This window comes from Pithys albifrons, chromosome 2 (assembly GCF_047495875.1).
Source record: "Pithys albifrons albifrons isolate INPA30051 chromosome 2, PitAlb_v1, whole genome shotgun sequence".
Lineage (NCBI taxonomy): Eukaryota > Metazoa > Chordata > Aves > Passeriformes > Thamnophilidae > Pithys > Pithys albifrons.
This window is the reverse complement of record NC_092459.1, coordinates 14,706,475-14,721,487: the sequence shown is the minus strand read 5'-3', so window position 1 is coordinate 14,721,487 and position 15,013 is coordinate 14,706,475. Positions and strand designations below refer to the sequence as shown.

The 15,013-nt window shown below is 38.6% G+C and overlaps 1 protein-coding gene across 2 annotated transcripts in view; it reads left to right on the top strand.

The window, feature by feature from the left end:
* Positions 1–14,174, top strand: part of RNF144A (ring finger protein 144A) — a 66,104-nt gene extending 51,930 nt beyond the window's left edge. For both annotated transcript variants that reach the window (XM_071548380.1, XM_071548381.1), the window contains 6 exons: positions 1,537–1,641; positions 1,843–1,903; positions 2,969–3,176; positions 4,953–5,100; positions 6,315–6,404; positions 9,439–14,174. In XM_071548380.1, the coding sequence (XP_071404481.1) occupies positions 1,537–1,641; positions 1,843–1,903; positions 2,969–3,176; positions 4,953–5,100; positions 6,315–6,404; positions 9,439–9,570 (744 nt within the window). In that variant the 3' untranslated portion in view covers positions 9,571–14,174. The remainder of the gene's footprint in view (positions 1–1,536; positions 1,642–1,842; positions 1,904–2,968; positions 3,177–4,952; positions 5,101–6,314; positions 6,405–9,438) is intronic.
* Positions 14,175–15,013: the final 839 nt, after the last annotated feature.

Genomic DNA, 15,013 nt, shown 5'->3' with positions numbered 1-15,013 from the left:
AGGTTGTGGCATGTTGCTACCACAAAAGCTGTGGACCAGAGTAGCAGAGATTGTGTGGGCAGGAAGTGAAGCTTTTGTTGCAGCCAAGCTGTTAGGGGTAAAATCTAGAATAATGTGTTAATACAGGTCTCTGAAAAGAGCTGAATAGACAAATCAAGAGACAGAAGACAAAGAGAAGAGGCTCAAAGTCTGGACCTTAACACCTACAAGCCACATGCTTGAGGGTTAGGCTGGAAGTTGCTCGTTGATAGACTATTTGATTGGTATGGATGGAAGGAAGAAACAGTCTTGTGCTCTGACCTGCAGTTAGGCATGCCTAACTTTTACAAGTATTGCGTGGAAATGGTAACAGAAGGCCCTGTTGTGCCAGTTTGCTGCAGTGTCTAATCCTTCTCGCCTCCCACACAGCTGTATGGTGAGCTTGTTTCATATCTTCATTTCACTCCACTGTTGGTCTAGCCTCACTCTTTATTCACACATCTGGTACCAGAGTTAGGGTATTCATTCTGTAATTGTCTCTGTAATTGCCACTGCCAGCTGAGCTCACAAGCAGGGTGAGAACACCGCAGGGTGACCCATCCATTGAGAAGCAGATCCTTGTTTTCTATTTCTGTGTAGTGTCAGGCTGGCAGAAGTTGCATGGTATCAGCAGAGAGAAGTGTGTCTCTGTCATTCTCTTGCCTTCCCAGCAGACACCTGTGCATTAGCTCTTGCCTTCTCTTGGGAGGGATGGAGGTGAAAGGGGGTTGTTGCTCTTCAAGAACAGCAAGGTTTGGTCCTTATTTGCCCTTGGTCAAAAATACCCTCCATTTTCTCCTCTGTTTTGGTGACAGCTGTGCTGTGTACTGCTGTGTTAGAGGCTACCTTTTCAGTTATGACTTGAGTAAAGTGCTGTGGTTGCTAGGGGAGAAAAGTATTAGTATTATCACTATTTATTATTCAGTCCCCATGGAAACTGTAGTTCTTCAGGGAGTCCTAATTCGCACATTTTTGAAAAGATACCTCTAACCATGAAATTCAGATGGGTATTTTCTAGAAACAGAAGACAAGATACACAACTCCCTTTGTGTTCTGGTATGCTTGACTCATCTGCCTGTGGGGAATTACTGCTTACTAAGCTGTGTCATGGCTTCCAGTCACAAAGATTTTTGGAGTGCCTAATTTTATCATGGTGGTGTTTGGGGTTTTTTTTCCTCTCCTCTTTGTTCCCTGTTTGATTTGTCCTTTCCCAGAATATTATTTTTCTATTTGCTGCATATTTTAAATTGATAAAGAGTTATTTGATTAGCAATTGGACTCATAATCTTAGAGGTCTTTTCCGACCTAGGTGATTGATTCTATGATTTGATGGGGAAATGAAATTCCTGTTTTCTACTTAAAGGTATAATTGTGGGCAAAAGCTGTGAGTATGGTCCATGGCTGTAAAAGGGATGCAGTAATGCCTGCTTTGAGTTTTTCAAATTTTCAGAAGAAAGCTGTTAAAATACTGAGTGATTTATCCTTGGAAGGATAACTCAATCTTTGTCTCTCTTACAGTGCCTAAAACAGTATGTGGAACTTTTGATCAAAGAAGGTCTAGAAACAGCAATCAGCTGCCCTGATGCTGCCTGCCCGAAGCGTGGTCATCTGCAAGAAAACGAGGTAGGCACACTTTTACTGCAGACAGGATGTTTTCTTTACAGGATGTTTAAATGTGGCTTTCTCTTTATGTTATAGCTTCCACTGTTGACAAAACATGGTTTTTATAATTCATCAAAGGTCAAATATTTTGTCTGTTTCTTTAAAATCAGTTATATTATTGCTTTTTCTAATTGGAAATTTGTCTTTTACTTCCTTCAACAGATTGAGTGCATGGTTGCATCAGAAATCATGCAAAGGTATAAGAAGCTACAGTTTGAAAGAGGTAACAACATTTAACACTACTCATTGAAGGCTGTGAGAATGGTATCATTCCAGAACGATCCTATAAATCAGAATCTGTCTCTGCACATGTCATGCAGTAGCATTGTGCATTACTTGTTTAGTCATCACAAAAAAAAATCAAAACCAAAAGACAAAAAATAATTATTTCTGGGTTTGCCTGTGCAATTCCCAGAACTGAAGCACTCTGGGAATAAACTGAGGAAAGAAAATTGCTATATATTATGTTGCTGTATAACTAAGGGAGGGAGTGACTTCTGTTTTGAGCTTTACTGTTTAGGTTGACTACTAGTACTTTAGGGGCTGAGGAGGTAGACTGACCTCTGTCACAGAGCCTACATTATCTCCTGGGATGGCATCCGAGGCAGAATTACTGAGCAGTTCTGTGTGTAATGATATAAACATTAACAAGGTTTATGTTAAGAATATAAGCTGACTGTGCCTATGGGGATGGGGACTAGTGTCGTCATAGAGAACTTGAAGTTTTGCTGAGGACCCATACAGCCTAGAAACCACTGAAGTAATTTCATTATTTATTTATTTATTTATTTATATTGTCTTCAGTGGGCTTTGAAACATGAAATGACGTGCCTGTAAGGAGCCTTCCCGAAAGGGATGAAACTTAATAAAGGTTCTCATGCCATTGTTAATCAGGTGGTCACATTAGGGCAGAGAGCAACTTGAAATAGAATCCTACTGGGCAAGGCACTGTGAAAACACTTTATGGTGAATTTTACCTGCCTAACATATACTGTATTCAACTTGAAGTACAGCTGAAAAAAATCGAACATCTCATTGTCAGAACAAGTTTACTTCAGTGAATGAAAGTGGGCAATTAATTCAGACTCGTGAAACTTGCTTTAGCTTTGCACCTTTAGTTTGCAAAGCTAGCCAGGTTTATGTCTAAGTGTGTAGCATAAATTAAAAGGCTCCTTTTGAAAACTTGTGTCTTCAGATGCCCTGCCAGTCAAGCTCAGCTGGAATGCATTGTTATGGAAGGCCAGTCTTGTATCTGCCTTTGAATTTTGTTCTTTATGTCCCTTTGCAGAAGTGCTTTTGGATCCGTGCCGGACTTGGTGTCCATCTTCTACTTGCCAGGCAGTTTGCCAGCTCCAGGAATCAAGCCCACAGGACCCCCAGCTGGTCCAGTGCAAAGCGTGCGACATTGAGTTCTGCTCTGCTTGCAAATCTAATTGGCATCCAGGTCAAGGCTGTCAAGAGAACATGCCAATCTCTTTTCTTCCAGGAGAAACAAGGTAAAGTATTGCAAAAGATTAAGTATTTAGAAACTAAACACTCAATTATTGAACAAATCAGATTATGAATAGTAAAGAGACATTTTCCTGATGTTTTGTTCTAAAGCTGTTTCCTTTACTTAGTCATTCCTGTTCTCTTGATTCTATATTCCAAAACCAAATAGTGCTTGGCAGCTTTGCTCTTTGCCGCCATTCCCAGCAAAGCACAAAGGAGCTGCTTGCGCCTTTGGCCTCTTACCCCAGTAGGAAAAATATGACATCTAGGCAGCTTACGAGCTTCCCTTCAAAGAAGGTCTTGTTACTGCTGCTCTCCTGGACAACATGAGGGTCAGTAACATCATGCCAGTGATTTTTAAGGTACCCTGACAGTCATCCTAACAGCTGCACATTTGGTCAATGATCTTAAGTTCTGTTTCAAGCAGTTTCCCATGGCATACTGCAGCCACTGAATAAGAAAGGCTGTTGTGCGTGTGTTGCACTTCATATTTGGGCTTTTTCAAAGGTTGTATCATGGTGCAAGGCATCATTAAAACCCTGCCCAGCCTTGGAGTCAGTTGCTTGTAACTTGGCTTCTTTCAAGCTGTGCTGTAACATGATGTAGGTAGGATGCTGTCATGGCAAGTTCCTCATCAAATATACTAACTTTTGCACATGCTTTTGTGTGTGCTCAACAAGAACCAAAATTTGCTGAATTTCATGGTAAGGTAAAAAACTTGATCTAGTTTTGCTTGGTCTTTTGGTTGCCTTTAGTTTCTTTTGCATGCTTCATTTTTTATTCCACTGAGTGAAAGTTGTTTTTTCATTATTTTGGAACATAATGTGCCTGTAGCAGCCTGTTCTACAGTGCATTTGAAGTTTCATATGTATTTTATGGATACAAAGCATTCTTCTGTAATTCAGTTGCTCCTAGTGTAAGTAATTAGTGTGTGTCCTTTTATCTGCTATTGGGTAAATTAATCAATCAAGCATCAGTCCTGCTTTCCAACAACTTGTTGATTCCCCATCAGTAATTCTTGTATCTCACAATGGCCGTTGCTGCAGGAATTTTCATTTCTTAAGGTACATTTTAGCTATTAGCGTACGTAAAACCTTCACACACTAGAAAGCTACACAAGGGAAGGAAATCTTCCAGTGTTTCAGCATTTCTTTGTGTTGTGCCCACTGTATGAGGGGACACCTGTGGTTTTGCACAGTTGCGCAAGACAGGAAGAGTCGGTGCTGATCCTAACTCATAAACAGTGAATTGTTAGGATTACTGTGTCAACGAGGCAGAGATCAACTCTGGAAGAATGACATGCCCCCAAAACCTTACAGTTCTTTATTTGGGGGGAAATTCCTAGAGGATCCTCAAGAAAGGCAGAGAACAGTAATCTCTTCCTGGTGCCCAGTAAGGAATGTGGTCTGGGGTTATTGTGCAATCAAGGAATTGTTTCCTCCTCTGAGAAAGAAGGGAGAAAAAAAGGAAAATTATCTAAATGTACAAATATCTATTAGTATCACTAGGTAACAAAAACAGTTGGTAAAATATGTGGTAAGGAAAATGTCCTAAATTTTATGTAGGCACTGTAGTCATTAAAAATGTTTTTGTAGAGATATGTTTGAAAAATAGTGTATAGCCAAAATATCTGAATAATAAAACTCAGTTTAATACCTAAATCCCTAGTAATTCCTCATTTGTTTTAAACAAGTAGGCTTGCCTTTGCAGCACAGTTCTTAGACAGTCTTCTTTAAACTGACATGGCACACATGTTACTAATTTCTCACTCTCTCCCACAGTTCAGTTTTTAAAATGGAGGATGATGATGCTCCAATCAAACGCTGTCCAAAGTGTAAAGTTTACATAGAACGTGATGAAGGCTGTGCCCAAATGATGTGTAAGAATTGCAAACATGCCTTTTGCTGGTACTGTCTGGAATCTCTTGATGTGAGTACATGCCATGCACTCTGGATCTCAGAAGCTTAGAAGTTCATTGCTTTGCCATCCAGTTCTCTTTAATCAGTTAAATAAATAATTTGCTAGCTTATGGCCACAATCTACCATAGCTGATGCTAGAAATTTCATAGAATTTGTATTCTCTGCTTTACTTGTCTGACCTGATCTTAGCATTTGGTCTGTGTGAGTCAGTAAATAACTACTAAAAGGTAAAATTTTATGGTGATAATCTGTTTACAGTCTTTACATGGCAAGTAACATAGGGGAGGGGCATTGCTTTTTTTTCAGTACTGACTTTTCAGTATTGCCTTTTTTGAAGGAGTTACATGCAGGATGAGTGTAGCAATGTTCTTAGTCTGAGGAAGTTTAACAGACAAACTAGATTTGTTGTGCCACTAATAGGTTTGTTTACCATTCATTATATTCCATGGGACAAGAAATAGATCTGACATAGGAAAAAGAACACAATGCTCTCCCAACACCAGGAATTTATCAGTCTATAAGCTGCTCTCATATGTTTATATTTTTTTTAAATCAGCCTGTTATCATACCCAAGGATCAGAGTATATACAACATCTGTTTCCATGTTACAAGTTTTACTTTATAGCATTGTTAACAATAGCAGAGGAAGTTAGGTTCCCGAAAGCTACTCTGACTATTCAAATCCTTTGGGTTGTCCCATTTGAATACTTTGCCAGCAGTCCTGAAGTCACAGACTTCTCATATGCTCAGATAAAAGCAGTATTGTCTTGGTACTAGGCCTGCTATCTTGGCAGGTTTGTGAGAGGATGGCAGGACTGATAGGGCACATAATATCTCAAAACTCTGTATTCTTCTTCCATTCTTGAACTAGTAAAAGGAACCACGTTCGGGATGTCTGCAGTATAAGTATTCATTTTCCTTTACTCTTTCTGCATGTGTATAAAATACATGCAATGGTCAGCTTATCTTCTTGGACCCTCTTGCTAAACTCCAATGCCAGCATTTAAATATGCAGCTTGTGACAGCTTTGTTAGAATTCACTGTATAACACTTGCTAAACAAACCTGTTTGTGAAAAAAAGCATTTTGGAAAGCTTAGATCTGGCCACATCCACTTGCTTTTATCTTCTTCTACATTTTCTGGTTTTAAGTTCTTAGGATATAGTATTTTGTTGCTTGAAGAACTTCTGTTTATTGCCTACCTTTTCATTTAATATTTTGTAGGATGATTTTCTCCTTATACATTATGACAAAGGACCTTGTCGAAACAAGCTGGGTCACTCCAGGGCATCTGTTATCTGGCACAGGACACAGGTAAAGCTCAAATCTTTAAAAGCTCTGTACAGGTTTACTACTGTCATAGTGCCTTTGTTTGCTTTACTCATTTTAACACCTCAGGTTAAAATTCTGTGCTGTGGTAACTGATTTTCACAGCAGATTTAAAGAGGGCAGTAGCTTGGAGAGGAATAATTAGCTCTTCTAGAAAGGACACTACTTGACCAAAAGCCGCTAGTTTAGTGCCAGTTCCCCTGTGTTCTCACTGAACCCGGAGGACGAAATAAGTTGCCACCATCCATATTATTAACAGAGAAGCTCTTCTTGCAAGGGGTCTCTAGCTCCAGATCCAGAAGTGTAAAGGAATTGGCCTGAATACAGTCAGTATCTTGCTGTGGACTCCAGCTGACTCATTTGTGTAGGTTGGATAAGAAGGTAACCCTGAAGGCTTATCAGGAGTTTCAAGTACAGATTCAAACTGACAATTGCAGAGTGTGGAAATAGCTCTTGTAGTCTAGATTCAATGTTGCTGGACCCAGCTGGTAAGGAATGCTGGTAATGAAAGAGCTTTCTGCACCAATTCAATGCATGCAGTGTAAATGCTAATGTGTGACTTGGTCCAATCTACCGCCTTTACAGTCACTTCAGAGATATGTGGACATCTGGGTATCTGAGTCATCTCTTCCTAAATTAACTGTGTGCCTGTTAAAAGCTACCTTAGCTTGAGATGAAGTACTTTTCTTGAAGTACAGATTTCTTTCTATTTGAGCATAAACTCCAAGTCTATAGAATAAGCCTCATGTATGGACAAACAGCTGAACTGAAATTAAAGGAGAAGGGTCTCACCCCTTTCCTTTCACTTGCACCACTGGAGTGGCGGAGATATAGACTGGGTTTTGCTTGGCTTAGCCAGTGGTATCTCAGAAAGTGTGTGGGTACACTAAACTTACTTGATAAACCTGTTAATATGAGGTGATTAATCTGATAGTTGGAATCTGTTCAAAGCCACTGCAGTTTATGCAGATAGTTCAATATACAGTGTATTTGATCTGGTCATTGTTGAGAAAGAAGGTAATCCTCTATCAACAAGGATGTAATTCTGCTAAACCCACTGAAGCTAAATTACCCCTGCAATTGTTGTGTTACATTAAGTTTCTAAGTTGTTAAGTTTATTCTTAGATTTATCCAAACCAAATTGAGGTGAGCCTTTGATTTGTTTGTGGATTTAAAAAAAATACTGGTTTTAGCTAGAGGAAATGAGTTGATGATGAAGTAGGGCAGCAATTTCTTCAGAAGGAAGAGAACCAAGTAGAAAATAAATGAGTAAAACTCAGCAGGCAGTTTTATTTAAAAGTAAACAAACAAACAAAACACTTCCCCACCCACACCCACACAAAACCCACAAAAAAAAAAGCCTCAACACAACAAACAAATTAAACTCGATTTTTTTGACAGCACAATGAAGCTGAAAGGAAGGTGTAAATAGATCTTTCATATTAATTACCAGTAGTTAATCTGGTCCACTGAATTGCTAAATTCTAGCTTGGCGCTCTCTGAGCAGCACACTCAGCCTGGGCTGCAAAGACAAGGGCATGCTGTCTCCAGAGACCAACATGACAATAGTTGCTGCTCATATTTTTTAAAGATGAGACTTTAGCTTTGGGTTTATATCTGTGGGAAATAAGTTCAAAGATTAGTTACATGAACATTGCATCAGATTGTCAGCAGCGCCAAAAAAAAAAAAAGCATGAATGCCATCTCTGAAGCCGAAAAAGAAATTGCTGTTGGGAAGAAATAAAATTGTTAGGGCAAGGCAGTTCGAGCTGCTTATCCCTGTCCGGGCAGAAGCCGGGAGTGCTGGAGCCGGGGTTGGTGAGCGCTGTGCCACAGCGCCATCTCCCGCAGCCGCCCGTGCCTCTCAGCCGCCGCAATTCCCGGGGTGGGCAGTGGCAGAACGATGTGCAGGGTAATCAGAACGCGAAATTGCCCGTGGCCACCAAAAGTGCTAGTGGATCGTCCCATCTATACCATGGCTAATTAAATATTTGCCGGCTAATTGAAGTGGCTTATCTAGCCCTGACTAGAAGAATTCTTAATGAGTACTGCACTCTAATTTCATTTTGCCTTCTCTTATGAGGTTTTGCTAGGAGATTAGAATTCTGCTCCTGCCTTCATTATTCAAAATTATTCACAGACACTCTCATGTGAATAAATCTAAATTATTTTCTCAAATAATTTGTGGGCACATTGTTGCAGCATCACTCTTACAGCTGCCTGTAGCAAATGGGAAACTTTCTCAGGCAATGAACCTCAACTTCTATGTTTTTTAAATAATTTGCCAAATTTAATCTTTGTAGAAATTCTTAGTTCGGCACACTGACAGGATGAGTAAGTCTGTAGTCCTCTTCCCATGCTGGGAAATGTCAATGAAAAAATACTTTTAGAAAGAGTTTGGCCTTGTCCCCTGAAGCAGCAGGAATAAGCTCAGACCAGACTGCAAAAAGCTATTGCATATGCAAAGTTCTCCTATAGTCCACAGTGTTTGTAATCTGTCCCTGAAATTCCCAAGCTTTTGTATCTTCTGGTGGAAACTTTGTGGGAGTCTTCTCAAAGTCTCTGTGAACTCCACCAATACCTTGACTGATGCATTTTGTAGTTTTCTCCAGCAAAAAAAGGGAGCACCTGAAAGTGGAAGTCTTTAACTTTCTTGTGTCTTGGTCCCAGTATTTAGTTTTTAGGTTTGATCAAGAAAAAGCTAGTAATTTGCTTCATTGGTCATTTGAGATATAGGAAAACTCGAAAAGGCAAATAGCCATCTGCATCACTTTGTGTGCTGCAGAGTTGTGTGGCACAGTCCTGACTGTAGCCATGACACATGAACATAGACACTGCTTTCACTCACATGTATGGTCAGAGGAGCCATTGAGGAAATCACCTTGAGGGAATCACCTCTGGTAAGGTCAGTGGCATTCGCTGAGGTCTTTTTGACAGACACTGATGATGCATTGGTGTCAGCAGACATAGAATCTAGGTAATGCTATCTCTGATGCAGTGTTATCCCTTTCTCTTGCAGGTGGTAGGAATTTTTGCAGGATTTGGTCTTCTGCTTTTGGTGGCCTCCCCTTTCCTTCTACTTGCTACACCTTTTGTTCTGTGCTGCAAGTGCAAATGTAATAAAGGAGATGATGACCCTCTACCTACCTAGACCTACCTAGACTGGGAAAAGATTGGACTCATCACAACATGTTTTGATTTTATTATTGCTGTTATGTTTCCCTCTTGCGCTTACATTACTGTAGCCTTACTTGTCCCATTCTGCTTTTCACTGACACACAGTCTTGTTTCCAGGAACTGTTGTTACTACTGTTGTGTAGATCACTTGATAATAAACAAGGAGGGTAATAGAAGGCAAGTTTGGTGCTAAAGGGAGACCACAGACCTGGTAGCTATCTGAAAAGAAGAGGTGATACCGCTAAAACTAATGCAAAAATGTTGGTGCTGCCCTACCGGTGTACTGGGACCTGTACTGAATGACATCAGCAAAACAAGCTGAAAAAACATACAAATACAAACTTCTGCATATCTGTTTGTTTCCAGATTTGGTATCTGATTCCTGCATATATTTAAGTTGCCTATCATTTAAATCAGATAATCAAGTTAGTGTGACTTTGTTTTTTACAAATCTGTTTTTGTTGAAGTCATCACAATGTCCTTTTTAATACCTATTCTTCCAAGCATAACAAAATTAGTAAGGTGCATATTGGCCATCCTATGCCTTTCTTGAAATTTGGGGAAGGTTATAGGGACAAAGTTGGTTCTGCTGCCTTCCATGAATTTTATAAAGTCTTATAAGAAATTTGTTTGATTAAAAGCTACATTTTAAAATTAATTGATGAAGCTGTAAGGTTGAATGGTGACACAAACCTATCTAATCAAAAAAATGTATTGGTGGTATTGATTACTGCTGAGCCACTAGTGTTTTTCTGAATTGTTATTTTTTGCTGTTGTTTAGGGTTCTGCGACACTTACAGGGCTATGTAACTTCTAATCCAGGTATCTTAATCTTTTTATAGATAGATAGATAGATAGATAATCCTATTTAAACCAAATGTGTAAATAGCTGTGCTATTGAAATATTTTGAAAGTTCAGGATAGCTTGCATCTATCTTTAGAGCAATTATGAAAACATACAGAACTAACTTTAATATTTAGCAGACTCTTGGGTTATCAATGAATCTTTCCTTTCAAATATAAAAATACATCATGGTTATCCCTGTAGTTAATAATAAAATACCTGGGATATATGTGGAAGTTGTACTTTACATTTAAACTACTTAGCCCATTTTCAGAGTTAATATTGTATGATATGTGGTGTATTATGTTAATAATAATACTGTGACGAAGTAAGTGTTTATTTGAAAAATAATCACTTGATAGCTTTGCAGTTTTCAGTGCTGTGTTTTCAGGGTAGTAAAGTGTGCCAGTCAACATATTACATAATTGTGGTTTCTTTTGGGAAATATTTTGTTGAAAACCATTTTGCTTTGATTTTAAAGCCTACAAGAATTTTACTAATAACTTCTTGCCATGAAATATGAAGCACCTGAAACAATGTGTATGTCTGTAGTACTGAAGGAAAACATTCTTTTGAGTGGTTTATGGACTGAAGTTTAACTGCATTTTTTCATCAACATTTATTTCTGTGCATCAGCAATTTACTGAGATGGATGGATGGATGGATATCTTGAAGCTAGGGTAACTTTACACTGAAAATGTCTTAAGACCCTTAAGTGCAACTGCTTCTGTCTGCTGACACAGGGTGGGAATACATTTTCATAGCTCAAGCATAAAAAATTAACTCTTTATTACCTTTTGTTTTACACTGACTATTTCTTAAATAAAAATATTGTAGGGGAGAATTTTGAAAAGGGCCACTATCTTGTTATAAAACTATTCTCCTACCCCATCTTCCAAGTTTAATGCTATCCAAATTCAAACTGTGTCTAAGCACAGATTTTAGCTCTAGGAGCTGGAGTTTATCTGCACTTAATTTGGCTTGATTTTGGTGAGCTCAGCCATTACAATGTGAAGAAAAAGGATAGCTGTTTCCAGCAAATCTGAATTCCTTGTGATATCATCAGATTGCTTATGGCAATGCACAGTTAAGATCTTTTGTTGTCTCCATATTTTTAGTATTTGTTATTAAAAATTGCTTAGTTCTTCAAAAATATCTGTAGGAAGGTCTTGGTAGTGCATTTGATCCCTCTTTGCCAGCCCCCAAGGGTGTATGAAGCACTGCTGAGTTCAGCAGGCAGTGAAGTGCTTATCTCTGTCTGGCTCTGGCACCAGCTCAGTCCACCTCCCAGAGGTATCCCATGCCAGGCACCTGGGTTGTCCTGAGTCATAGCTTCAGTGTGCAGAAAGCCTTCTGTGAAGGACAGCTTCCTGCAGGTAAGCTTGAGCTCTTTAGCCTTTTAATTCTGTTTAACTGGAGAAAATTAAAAACCTGGACAACAGGATGTAAAGACTTCATGGGTTATTAGTTTTCTAATTGGGGGCACCAAGGGATTTTGCCTTATTGTGGTTGTGTCTCTGATGACCACATAAGTGTATACTACTGGAATCACAGTAAACAGCAGAAGTTCAGAAGCCTGTGAACAGTATTCAAGCATCCTGGTATGATGAGGTTTATTTTCTCTGTGCCTTTCTTAGCCTTTGTGTCAATACAGCAAAACTTGAGTTTTCCCACAGTATTGTGTGACCAGTTAATAATCAGTGTCAAAATTAATGCAATTTCCAGATTAAAATGACAAAGGAAAGAAAAATAAATCCTTTGCAAATACAGATATTTAAAAATAATAATTTATAATTGATGCTTACAGATAACATTATATATAACCAGAAAACCATGTCATTATATCTCTGATCTCAACATACTTGAATTGCTGCTGGAGATTTTTATGATGCAGCTCTTGTTTCACGTCCTGGCTGTTGGGATAGACTGTATGCTTATGTATATTTACCAAATACCTAGTCTTTTCAGGTTTGCTGAGTGTCATTCCATCTGTATTCTCGGGGATTTTTTGTTTGTTATTATTTTTAATTTTTTTAATGTTGATTTGATTCCAAAGTAGCAACTTTTGTTGGTAACATATTATTTTCAGAGTGTTTTGATGTTACAGCTTATGTTAATACTGTGACATTTAATACCCTGAAACTGAATTGTAAATACATTATTTTAAACTGACATTTAAATCCCCTGCCATGGAAGAGTGAATGTTTGTTTCTACTGCTTTTCAAATTAAATTCTGTTACAATGACTATGGCTTTTTAGGTTTTCACTAGAAAAAATAAGTATCCCAGCATGATTTCTGTTGCATTTTTATGGTTATGCTATCATTTAGGGATTTTGCATTCACACAGAGTCACAGAAATATTCTGAGTTGAAAGGAACCCACAAGGATCTTTGAGTACAACTCTTAAGTGAATGGCCCATTCTTAGATACTGTTTTTAATGGATGTTGTAACAATTCTTCATTTGCGTGTTCTGCGTGTAGTGGTGTCCTGTTCTGTGAGTTTTGAGTCCCTACCCCAGAGGCTTTGGATTTCCCTAGGCTTGCCATTCCTTAGCTGGTCTGAAGTCAGTCCTGAGAGAGGTCAGGAGGACAGCCCATATCAGCTTCAATGGTGGTAGCTTTGGTTCTCCTGTGATGTTGGACAAGTCACCTCCTTTGATCTCAATTTAGTTGTCTTCTGAATGGATGGACCAATGTTTGCCTATTTCACAGGAGGGCTGTGAGGGCAAACTTGTTGCTTTTGAGGCTCTTCAAGAGTTTGTGATAAACAATTATATATAAAAGCTTACTGTAGTTTTATGTTAATATTTCAATTTTATTCATGTTGGCATTCATCCTGAAACCTCCTACTGCTGACTTCAGTATGTCAAGAATTTGGAATGCTTTCCCTGACATACCAAATAGCATGATCTTTCCTCAAATACTCTGGTTTATGAATTAGGCAAAATCCCAAATAACAGCTGACTGGATCAGCTTACAGCTGATCTCCTGATGTGCATGAAACAACCAAAATTAGTGAAAAGCCCTCATTTATGGAGCTGACAGGTTAAAATATTCATTGGTCAGAAAAATAATTTATTTTAAAGTTGTTATGCACAGGAAGATAACAATTAAGTTCTGTGCATTTCATTTGTAGGCCTTTTACTGTATAGGAATAAATGTGTTTAATGCAGGCTGTTACCCCAGTGAGATGCAGCATACATAAAGCTTTGTGCAGGTTTGCTTTTTTAAAACCAGTTTGTCCGTCTCACACACATAATCTGAAAGCCTGAGGAAAACAAGTAGAATATGATTGTTGATGACTGTGATATTAAGGACATCAGAAAAGCCCATATCAGCGCTTAATTGCTAATGCACTTATACTAAGTAAGGCATGCTGTTTGTGTTTAGAGCCCTGTGGTCTTCATTATTGCTTTGATTTGTGTATCTCTTGTAAGAATTCCAGGAACATTAGGTACAGGTGCGTGGTACATAACTGAACCTTTCTTGATCATTTCATCATGATGTATTTTAAAGTTGTATAGGGATAAGCATGAAAGAATCATGCATATATATAAATAATGTATTTGACCAGTGTAAAAATAGTTGTTAATGTATTTGAAATATAAGTACATTTTGTGCCACTAACACTGTGATGTATAAAAGAGCTGTTGAATGCCTTTTAATGTGGTGTTTTGTACTTTGAATCATACTGAAGAGTTTAATTTGTAATTTCAATAGATATTTTAAATGAGTGTGCCTCCTGTGATTCTTCATAATGACTTTTCAGTTTTATATGTACACTAAAGAAAAGTACTTTTGTTATGGGAGGACTCCCTGTGCTTCTCTGCCTCCCAGTCCTTCAGAGCAAGCACAGCTTGGAGACCTCTTGCCACATTTCTGGGCATAATTGAGGTTTCTGACTCACCATCTCCCAACTTAGCTGAAAGAAGGAGTCAGAGTATCTCAAGAGCTAATTTGACCCACATGTGAGGTCCTTGGTCTAGCTCCTGTTGCAGTACACTGATGAATGCTCTGGCCAGGTGAATATATTGTCCCAAGGATCACTCCAAAGTGTGTGTATATTCTTGCACCATAGGTTTAGATCTGGTGGAGGTGGCTGCGAGTAGCTTGTATTCCCCTCAGTTTAGTGATGTGGAAGTGAAACTGTTAAAGGCAAAGCCCAGTCTCCTGAACAACAGAACATACTTAACTTTGTCTGACAGTGTGAATAGGCTCCTGTGTTCTTGACTCCCATCAACAGGCACTTCGCATTTTGTCTAAACTGCAGTTGAGGATGCAGACTTTCCTTCAGTCCCCATAGTTTCTTTCTCACTTGTTAGGATACAATTTGTCTATACCGATAAAAACCCCACAGGAACAATTTCTTCAAGAAAATGGTGTGCATAAATAATATGCATCTATGTGCCTTATACTTGACAATTTTAGAAAAATCAAGGCACATAATAGCTGCTACTCAGTCATTCCTTCTTTCATTTTCATGGAGCGTAATGATTTCTCTTCATAAGGGTAAAATCAATTTAGATTTTTTTTTCAATTAATTGGGCAGAAAATAGTCTATGAAAGCCACGG